The sequence below is a fragment of the Vitis vinifera genome, chromosome 17 (assembly GCF_030704535.1).
Source record: "Vitis vinifera cultivar Pinot Noir 40024 chromosome 17, ASM3070453v1".
NCBI lineage: Eukaryota > Viridiplantae > Streptophyta > Magnoliopsida > Vitales > Vitaceae > Vitis > Vitis vinifera.
The window spans coordinates 19,774,422-19,785,459 of record NC_081821.1 but is presented as its reverse complement, the minus strand read 5'-3'; the positions used below and the strand labels follow the sequence as shown (position 1 = coordinate 19,785,459).

Here is an 11,038-nt window from a genome sequence, read left to right as displayed (position 1 = left end):
AAAGATTTTATTTTTGTTGCTTTTGAAAACAGAAAATGTATTTATTTTTCCCAGACAAAAATTAGAAAAGAAAATAATTTTTATTATTTTAGTATTTTTATGAGATATTTTCAAAGGCCCTAATCTCATCTTCCCAAACACACTCATAACTAAAACACCAAACAAGCTCAGCCGACGTATACGTAATCCAAGTGTGGATAAGGAGAGGCATGCTACCAAACACGACGATTGTTCACCTGCTCAAACGCACATGCCACGCACATAAAAATGTAACTCGCGTGAGCTTTCCAACACCCACCCACAATTCTCTTTTGTCTATAAATACATTGACCCCCTACCTGTTGCCTCTCCTCTATTTACTTTCCCAAGAAAGTGAGATAGAGGAGAGAAGAAACGCTCCTCCGCCGATCCTCTCTCCTCGTATTTTCTCACCTACCAAACGCCCCCTCCCGTCCTCAAGCAAACCCTAATTCCCTCCTAAATCTCATCAATGGCGGATGCGTTTTGCACCGATTGTAAGAAGAACACCGAGGTCGTGTTCGATCACTCGGCGGGCGACACGGTGTGTTCCGAGTGCGGGCTTGTGCTGGAGTCTCACTCGATTGATGAGACCTCCGAGTGGAGAACGTTCGCGAACGAGTCCGGCGACAATGACCCGGTCCGTGTTGGCGGCCCATCTAACCCGCTTCTCACCGACGGTGGCCTTTCGACCGTTATAGCGAAGCCGAACGGGGTTTCGGGAGATTTCTTGTCGAGTTCGCTAGGGCGGTGGCAGAATCGGGGGTCGAATCCGGATCGGGGTCTGATTCTGGCTTTCAAGACCATCGCGACTATGTCTGATAGGTGTTGAATTTGTTTTCGGATTTTGTTGGAACCCTAGGATGCGTTTTTTGATGGGAAAATTAATTTGGTCGGTGGAAAAAGTGTATGGTAGGTTTAAGTTTCGAGTAATTTGGGGATGACATAGGGTTTACTTCTTTGATCTTTGTTAACCCTGGAATCTATTTGGTTGCCAAGAAAATTAAGGTATGTTGGATGGGTCAGGAAAGGTAAGAAAGAATAGAAAAGTGATATTTGAGCATTGGAGTGCAGTATTGTTGCTGCGAAAACTAATGATACCATAAATAGTGAGCAAATGTAGGAAAACAGGTCCTAGGAAGGGGGCCTTCGGTTTAATATTGATCTTCATTTGCTGGGATCTTTTTGGCTGCTGGGAGTGTGGGAAGGAAAATGAGGAAAATGTAATCTTGAATACTAAGATCGGAGGAACCAAAAATGCCCAATTAAGCTGTTTGACTCCATTTTAAGCATCAAGCTATCTGGGACTGGGACCATAGGAAAAAATCGCCTACTGGTCCAATAGATGTGGTTTTTGGGTCGTTGTTGGTCCTAGATGCTATATTTGGTCCCTGTGAAAATGTCTGGAACGAAAAGAAAAGAAAATTTAACTCTTGAATTACTTGGAAAAGCAATGGAGTAGTCATATTCTGGATTTCAAGGTTTTGTGTCATTCATGGGTGGGTTCTTTAATCAACCCTTGTTATTCTTGGAGTTCTCTTTGGTTGCTGAAAAAACTTGGGTTGAGTCATCCGTAGGTTGCTTTTCACAAAAAGGTTAACTCAGAATAAAAAACCAGCAGAGGAACTTAATTTGATTTGGTCACCTTTTCTAAATCCAAATTTGTTAAACTAGTTGGAAGTTTAAAGTTCTGGGTGTGTAAACATTTAAATATTAATAGAAGCTCTTAATTTATTTTTGGGTAGGTTTATTAGATGTCATTAATTTATTATTTGTTAAAGTAAATTGGTCATTAGTGGTTTTTCCTTACTAATATGTGAGGTTGTGTAGATTTGTATTGGGAAGTCTTCATCTTGCTAAATCTTATATTTTTCCAAAGATTAGCTTCCGTAAGTATTTACATAAACTGCTATGTCAAAAAATGTAGCTAATGAATCCACTTTATGTTTCAGGTTGGGCCTTGTTGCGACCATAAAGGTATGCTATCTACTTACTTTTATCATATTACATATCTGAATGAACTAACTCCTCTATATTTTCATTGTTTGTAAATTTTATGTAATGTATGTATTATTATCATTTTCTTTCCTTTTTGTGTAAAAGGAATTATTTTGTTTAGTAATGTTAATATTGGGTGGTGCTAATGAAGAAGAAAAAAATTGTCCTTGAATATGTATTACGTTCCTTTTTGGTTTGTTTGTTTACCTTCCAACCATCTTAAAATCAAAGGGTAATTAGTACCAAAAATCCATAGACTCTTATGCTGATATCACATTGTGACAAGGTTGTCATAAATGAATAAAGCCTAGGCATATCAATAAAGAAATTCTAAAAACAAAAATAGCTAAAATTGTAGGGTTCCATATCTTTTATTTTTGATCCAACATCCCAACATCCCAACGATATATTTACAAGTGATTCACTAGTTCTTAGAAATCATCGAAATAGAAGAAAGGTATTTTCATCTATGACATGCAAAAATACAATTCAATCTTGGGAGAAAAGTAGAAATCAGTTGGTGAGGCATGGAACAAAATTTACTTCATGATAACTATCATGGGTCGGAAGGCTGTTTGCTCAATTACACATGCATGAATGTGATTTAAGTGTTGCTGGTCTGGGTCAAATTGGCATTAGAAGCAGCCTTGGATATCATCCTCCTATGTTGGGTTTCTCATAACTGCCTCCCTCCCTCTCACCCATTCTTTAGTAACTACTTCCAACATGCATATTTAGATAGATGCAGGCTATGTTCATCCTGCACCAGCCATATGTTTATCCTGCACCAGCCAAATATGATCACAAAGACCTTGTTTAGTAACTTTTTTTTAGAACAAATTTTTGTTCTCTAGAACAAAAAAATGGGAAAACACGGTTGACAACCAGAAAATAGAAAACAGTTTTTTTTTTCATAAAAATAGAAAATAAAATATTTTTAAAAAACATATGTTAATTGTTTTCAATTGTCATCTAAGGGGGTTGTTTTAAAAAAAAATTATAAAAATATGAAGAATGATTAAAAATAAAACATTACATATAAAATTATTTTTAGAATATATTTTAAAAACATAGAAAACAAGTTAAAAGCATTTTAGGTTCTCAAACAAATTTTTGTACAAAACATTAGATAATAGTTTTTAAAAACTATTCTCAAAAACTGTTTTTCGGAACTGTTTTTAAAAATATTTTCTAAATAGAGCCTAAGTTTAACAGGTTTATTATGATTTAGAGGTTACAGGCAATAGTGAGAGGGAGGGATAGCAGCAGAGAAGTAAACCCAGAAAAGGATTTGGAAAAAAATATTTCTTGCATTTCAATCCATATATGAATATGAATCTCCAGTATAATGTTGAAAAGTCATATTCCTGTCTGTGCTTGTTGTTCCTCCCATAATTTAGTTTCAAAGTTATTTGAGTATTGTATCTCCTCTGATGGTGCCTTTGTCATTTATTTGAAGGACCGTGCTAATGAAATATATAAGAAGGTAGAAGATCAAAAGTCTACTAGAGGAAGAAATCAAGATGCTCTGTTGGCTGCCTGTCTCTATATTGCTTGTCGACAAGAAGACAAACCGCGCACTGTAAAGGGTACAACCTAAGATTCTTTTAACATATGGATGCTTCCTGATTTATGTTTCTCTATGCGAATGAGCTTCTTGAAACTGTGGATGTCAACTAGAAATTTGCTCTGTTGCCAATGGAGCCACAAAGAAAGAAATTGGCCGAGCAAAAGAATACATAGTGAAACAACTGGAGGCTGAGAAGGGCCAATCGGTAGAGATGGGAACCATACATGCTGGAGACTTTATGGTGAGGTTTTTATGAAGTAAAGCACGTTTGTTATGTTTTTGAAGGCTGCATTTTGTATGCTGCAATATTGTTGTTTCTTAAGTATAGATTGCTAATGACATTAATCTTAACCTAATCTTTAGAGGAGATTTTGTTCCAATCTTGGGATGACCAATCAAGTGGTTAAAGCTGCCCAAGAAGCTGTGCAGAAGTCTGAAGAGTTTGATATAAGGTAGTTCTGGTTTTCAACTCTTGTCATGTTATTATCCTGATACCATTATACTTTATGATAGTTATGTGCAGTTTTTATTTTGTATTCATATCAATTTTGGATGGTATCTGAATCAGTACATTTAGCTGGACAATCAGGAGTATCTTAAAGATCTGTTAATTTTTCTGAGCGACCCAACTAGCAAGTTAAGAAAAGAGCTGACTGAGGTAGTATAGGGTTTATGGATGTTTAGGATGAAAGCCAATGAAGAACACCTGTAAGAAACTAGTCAATTTGAGCTAGCTGATGGTTCCTATGTGGGATCAATTATGACCAAAAAGGTTATTCATGGAGTTTGGTCAAAGTCAAAAGTTTAAGCTTCTCAGGTATCATCAGTAAGGATTAGCTCTGCCCAAAAGATGAATGACTTTTTGGTGTGCTACTCCCTCAAATATTTTGAGCATGTGTAAATTAGATTTACTCTAAATATGGTATTTTAAAAGAAGTAATCCCTCCCTTCTGCTGGGTTATGGTGTGTATTTGCAATCCCTAGGGTTGCAAGTGTTGGAATGGAGGGTAACTTGAAAAATAAATCATTCTGCTTTAAATATGACATTTTGAAGGAAAGACACATCTCTTCCTCCCACTGGATTATGCATTAGCAATCCTCTTCTAGCACTGGTAGCAGGGAACTAGGGCTCAGATTGAACAGTGAATGATTCTGCTTGAACTTCAATCCAAGCCTTGAGCTTAACACAGGCTACAGTATGATTTTTATGAACTAGAGGCAAAACTTGGTAGTATAAGAAAACAGGGAAATAAAGCATGAGAAACGTGTTGAAATAGGGAGGATGCTGTCAACTGGTGGTTTGGGGGAGAAAAGCACCTAGGGAAGCAAGTAGCTGGTTGTGTTTCTTTTGGTTTGGTTGGAAATGTAACGGACTTGAAAGTTAGAATTAGAGAAAACCACCAAGTGAGAAAAACTATGGGACTAAAAGAGTGGCACAGACTTCATTCTAATCATGTGTTCTGAAAAACAGAGGGCAATGGTGCTGAAAATGCTAGGGTCTCTTTTGTAAGAGAAGCAGGGGATCTAAAAGTTGTAAGCCTTTTTTATGCCTGTAAGGTGATGATGTACTTTGACCAGTAGAAAGGAGATGTGCAACATGCCTTTCAAGTTGGGATTTCTTTTATTATGTTTTGAACTTTTTTGGACCCCCTTCTTTTACTGGATGCACAAGATGCAAACAAATATTGATTACATGGATCATCCCCTGATCAAGAAATGGAAGTAAGGGTTCATTTATATCGTTAGCCCACATAAGCATAGTTGTTTAAGTTATAAAAATTTGGTAACTGGACATATTCAAAAGTTTGCTTTTTCCAAATGTTTCTGCATTCATCAAGAGGAAACCACTGCCATGCAAATTGTCCTCTTGTGAGCTACTAACCTGTCAACTGTCCAAGCCTTCACTGCTTGGTGACCTGCATATCTGTCAGTTCATGTCCCAGAAATGAACGTCTCTGGATGACACTACAATCAAGGTGCTTTAGAATTTTTTTAACACTGGCCCAAGCTAACATAAATTTGAGCCTGCATGATTGCCAAGTTGTACCTCAGAAATGGTTTTCTGTCTTCTTGGAACAGAGAAAGGCTCTTTTCATTAATATGTTTTAGTGATATGGAGGTTTTTTCTGGTTGTTTGTTGTTGTGGGTGGATTCTTTGTTAAGAAAAAGGAACATTTTTAATCCAGGAGTGGAGGGTTCATGGATCTTGCTCAAATGACAATTTTATAGTCCCTCTCTTCTTGGGTGTTTATCTAATGAATTACAACTTGCATATGATTAATAAAAATAAATGACTCTTGATGTCTTTTTATTCTTTGCTCATTTCCTTTTTAAATTGTTGCAGGAGGAGCCCTGTATCAATTGCAGCAGCAGTTATTTACATTATAACCCAGCTTTCAGATGAGAAGAAGCTTCTCCGAGGTTTAAATATTCACCACTATCTTATCTAATTGGTTTGCATATGAGCCTTGGAACTGGGGGTTTCTAATCCCCTTGCAATCAATGGGGCCTAATTTTACTCGATGTTGGCTCTTTCTGGCTCCTATTGTTCATATTCATATTTTGTTGTAGTTTTGTAACAACGGAAACATGGGTGGTGCAGATATCTCAATAGCTACGGGAGTTGCAGAAGGAACAATCAGAAACTCGTACAAGGATCTCTATCCCCATATCTCAAGGATAATACCAAGCTGGTATGCCAAGGAGGAGGATCTCCGAAATCTTTGCAGCCCTTAAAAAACCACAGCAAGCGGCGGAGCACACAATATCCGTGTTGTTGAAAATACGAAAGACCAGCATTCCAATTTTCCTTATCATTTTCTTCTCTTATTTAATTTTGCATTAAGCACCAATCCCCTTGTGGATTTTGCTTGAACTGGCTGCAGCTGCTTTTCGGATGGGTTTTTATTTTTATTTTTATTTTAACACACGTGTCATCAGCAGCTGTCTTTTTAGATGTTGGCTATCCCCTGACACATTCCCAATAGTGCATATTATAAGATATTTCATTTCATTCATGCTTTCTGGGTAGCTGATTCTTAAAATATAATGTCGGTGATATTTTGTTTCCGCCTTTATTCTTAAACCGTGTAACCAAAAGTCATTTTCAAGTCTTTTTGTTATTATGAATTCCTTCTATTCCATAACGATAGAAAACAAAATCTAGACTTAAAAAGGGACTTATTAACTTAATTCAATTTATTAAGTGTATATGTGAAATTATGTTTGGTAAAATAATTTAACATTACATTTTAAAGTTAAAAATGGTTATCAATATTAAGTTAAAATGGTGCATTATTCTTAATTTCAATTTTTTTTAATCCGTATTTAATAAGAGTAATTATGATTCCATATTCATGACTTCTTTTTTATGATAAATATTCTAAGGTTATCTTATATATTTATAATATTTTAAGTTATTTTATATGTTTATAATATTTTGAAGTATGAATGTTTAATAAAAAGTATTTATTGTTTAAGATTAATAAAATAAATATGAGTTAAAATTAATAATAATTAATATTAATTAAATTAATAAGGTTAAAGGTGTCAATTTGATGATTTAAAGTAGATCTTATTAAACAATCTTAATACATAAAAGTAACAAAAAGTAATAAATTCTAATTTAAGTATTTAAAAACAGTTTAATTTAAAGTTAACTTAAGTCATTAAATAATAAGTATTAAGATTTATTAAACACCCATTAAATTGAAACGTTGAGAAGAAAGGACATGCATTTAATTTTACTAATTAGCTCTAGGCTATGGGAAAAAAATTAAGCATTTGTTTGTTTTATTTTTTGTAAACAATTTTTTTTTCTTCAAAATAAAAAAATATAGGAAAATATGTTTAATAAAAAATGTGTAGACCCCCATTTTGGGGTGTCTTTTTGGCAGGTTAATTTTTGGCCAGGTGTCACAATTTTAGGTAGCCATGTGCTGCCTCAAGAGAGGTTGCTAGGGAATCATGTAGTGGGTGAAAGAAACGAATGAGGGATGGACACGTGCATGGAAATATGCTGGGGGTGATATTTTTGCTAGTTATAGAGAGGGAGGTTGGTGGTGGCTTGAGGAGCAAGTTTGCTTGGGAGAAAAGACTTGAGGAAAACAAGCTGGGTATCTGAGAAGAGAGATTGTAGGAAGAATGGAAGAGAGCTGAGTGTTCATTGAAAGGAGAGAGAGCGTGTTTTTGGTTACTTGGTGGGGAGAAGGTAGCTTGAAGGTGGATAGCCTGAGGGAAAAGATAGTTGAGAGGAGGAAAATGAATGAGGAAGTTTCATTACATGATGGATGAGCATATTTTAGAGTATAACAGTTTTAAGACATTTTGTATCTTTGTTTGTTCACCATCACATACCGGGGCATACCCCCTTCTCCAAGAGCACCAGACCTTTCAGCAGACTTTCATTCGCCTTTTGATCTAGTTGTTGACCCATGCGAGTTGCATACTGGGGCATACCCTCCTTCCTTGGGATCATTGGACTTTTCATAGGCTTCATTATCTTTGGACTTAGTTGTCAGTCCTCATGAGTTGTCATACTGGGGCATATCCCCTCCTGCCGAGTTTGCTTGCATTGTTATCTTAGTTATCCTTTAGCTTTAAGCCGCTCGATCGATCATTTTTCGTCTTGCCAGTTTGAGTTTGCATTTTTGAGGCTGCACCTATATTGATCGACCATCTTCCTATTAGTTTATGTTCAGTTCGAGTTGGGACTGCACCTATATCGATCGGTCATTCATCTTGTCAGTTCAATTATAGTTTTGGGGTTGTACCTATATTGATCGATCATCCTCCTATCAGTTTGTGTTTAATTCAAGTCGGGACCGCACCTATATTGATCAATCATCGTCTTGTCAGTTTGAGTCTGAGTTTTTAGGGTCGCACCTATATCAATTGGCCATCTTCCTATCAATTTATGTTCAGTTCCAGTTGAGACCGCACCTATATTGATCGGTCATCGTCTTGTCAGTTTGAGTTTGGATTTTTAGGACCACACTTCTATAAATCGGTCATCCTCCTATGTTCAGTTTGAGTCGGGACCGCACCTATATCGATCGGTCACTCATCTTGTCAATTCAGTTTGAGTTGGGACTACACCTATATCGATCGGTCATCTTCCATGTTAGTTTGAGTTTGAGTTGGAACCGCACCTATATCGATTGGTCATTTTCGTGTCAGTCTTAGTTTTCGAGGCCACACCTATATCGATCGATCATCTTTTTGTCTTGTCAGTTTAGTTTGAGTTATTCGGGACTGCACCTATATTGATCGATCATTGTCTTGTCAGTTCAGTTAGAGTTTAAGGGCTACACCTATATCGATCAGCCATCATCTTGTCAGTTCAGTTAGAGTTTGGGGTCGCACCTATATCGATCGGTCATCTTCTAGGTCAGTTTGAGTTTTCGGGACCGCACCTATATCGATTGGTCATTCTTGTTAATTTAGTTTCAGTTTTTCGAGGCCGCACCTATATCAATCGGTCATTGTCTTGTTAATTTGGGTTTGAGTTTTTGGGGTCACACCTATATTGATTGACCATCTTCCTGTCAGTTTGAGTTTTTGGGACCGCACCTATATCAATCGGTCATTCATCTTGTCAGTTCAGTTTTTGGGATCGCATCTATATCGACCGGTCACTTATCTTGTTAGTTTAGTTTTTGGGATCGCACCTATATCAATTGGTCATTGTCTATGTTAGTTTGAGTTCAGTTTGAGGTTTTTTGGGACCGCACCTATATCGATCGGTCATCTTCCTATCGGTTCAGTTAAGTTCAATTTGAGTTTTTCAGGACCGCACCTATATCAATTGGTCATCTTTCTATCAGTTCAATTCAGTTTGAGTTTTTGGGACTGCACCTATATCGATCGGTCATCGTCTTGTTAGTTTGAGTCTGGGTTTCTGGGGTTGCACCTATATCAATTTGTCATCTTCCTACCAGTTTGTATTTAGTTTGAGTTGAGACCGCACCTATATCAATCTGTCATTGTCTTGTCAGTTTGAGTTTGAGTTTTTGAGTTAGGACCGCACCTATATCGATCGGTCATCGTCTTGTTAGTTTAGGTTTGAGTTTCAGGACCGCACCTATATCGATCGGTCATTGTCTTGTTAGTTTGAATTTGAGTTTGAGTTTTTGGGGCTGCACTTATATTGATCAGTCATCTTCCATGTCAGTTTGAGTTTCTAGGACCGCACCTATATTGATCGGTCATTCATCTTGTCAGTTGAGTTGAGTCTTGTTCAACTTCGAGTCGCGCCTACCTAGTTGAGTTTATTTGGCCTTGAGCCACACCTTATCCTTTATTTGAGTTCTTTTTCCATGTGTCAATCACTCCTTGTCTCAGTCATCTTTATACTGTTCATTGTATCATGGTCCAGTGTTATTCATTACACATACACTCCTCGCATCATCCACATCTTTGGCTAGTCCCACTTTCCTAGTATGTGTCCTTAATCTTGAGCTTATTGTGTTATGTGTTTAGACCAAAATTCGGGATCTTTTCTATTTTTCGATATAGTTCACTTCATTCCATTCATCTCTCACATATCTGTGATCCATGCATTACACTCGTGATCTTTACCAAAGAGGGGCCTATTTGTAGACCCTCATTTTGGTCTATAGGTAGGGGTTATTTTGGGAGCACTTTTTTTTACCACATTTTTGGTTATTTTGGTAGCACATGTATGAGGGAGTGGGAAGCAGTGAACATTTGTAGGAGCAATGAGCAGGTCATGCATGTGAGAGGAATATTCTAAGTTTGTTTTAAAGGTGTGGAGAGAGAGAAGATGGTTACAGGGGGGAGTGTGGTTGATAGCCTAGAGGAAGAGAGGATTAACAAAGAGAGGGAACGTTATTTTTTGGGGGAGCTTGGAGGAAAAGATTTCTGGAAAGGAAGAGAGAACCAAAGAGAGGGAGGTAGAGTTTTAGAGGGAGCTTAGAGAAGATAGCTTGAGGATGAGAGACTTAGAAGAAAACCAACTGAAAGTGCAAGATTGCTTGAGAGAAAAGGGAGCTTGAGAAAGGAAAAATGAGCTAAGCAGGAAGAAAAAGAAGAAGGAGAGGAAGAGTAAGTTGTGACAGAGAACATGAGAGGGAGTGACCAGAAGTTTTAGAGTAAGTTGAGAGAGCCATCCGAGAAAGAGAGCCAACTGAAGATGGAAGGATCTTGTTGATCTGTGGGAAGGAAAACAAAGCTTGAAGTCAGGCGAGCTTTCTGTTGAGAGGAGGCTTTTCAAGTAAGGACCCCTGTATTCACCATTGTTTCTGTTTATTATCTTCTCCATTTTGCTTCTGGATATTATTGTTTGTTTTGGGTATGGATATCAGGCCATATGCTTAGCTTTCATTGATCACTAGAATAACTATGGATTTGTTGTCATTGTTTTATCATCTCTTCTTGGTTTTGCTGAAGAGTAACTTGACTCTGTTTTAGTTCCACTATGAGATATCTCAT

At 37.1% G+C, this 11,038-nt stretch overlaps 1 protein-coding gene across 1 annotated transcript; it reads left to right on the top strand.

Annotated features, from left to right (window-relative positions):
* Nucleotides 1-276: 276 nt before the first annotated feature.
* Nucleotides 277-6,603, top strand: LOC100266630 (transcription initiation factor IIB-2). Its single transcript, XM_002269009.5, has 7 exons — nt 277-843; nt 1,971-1,995; nt 3,476-3,605; nt 3,697-3,827; nt 3,950-4,038; nt 5,931-6,007; nt 6,189-6,603. Exons 1-7 carry the CDS (start codon nt 491-493, stop codon nt 6,320-6,322), a joined length of 939 nt encoding a protein of 312 aa, XP_002269045.1. The 5' UTR covers nt 277-490; the 3' UTR covers nt 6,323-6,603.
* Nucleotides 6,604-11,038: the final 4,435 nt, after the last annotated feature.

Bases quoted from the DNA above. Each gene is read 5' to 3' on its own strand.
- LOC100266630 (XM_002269009.5), top strand. From the start codon at position 491: ATGGCGGATGCGTTTTGCACCGATTGTAAGAAGAACACCGAGGTCGTG. The intron at 844-1,970 runs GTGTTGAATTTG...TTTATGTTTCAG, and splicing joins ATCGCGACTATGTCTGATAG to GTTGGGCCTTGTTGCGACCA. The intron at 1,996-3,475 runs GTATGCTATCTA...ATTTATTTGAAG, and splicing joins GCCTTGTTGCGACCATAAAG to GACCGTGCTAATGAAATATA.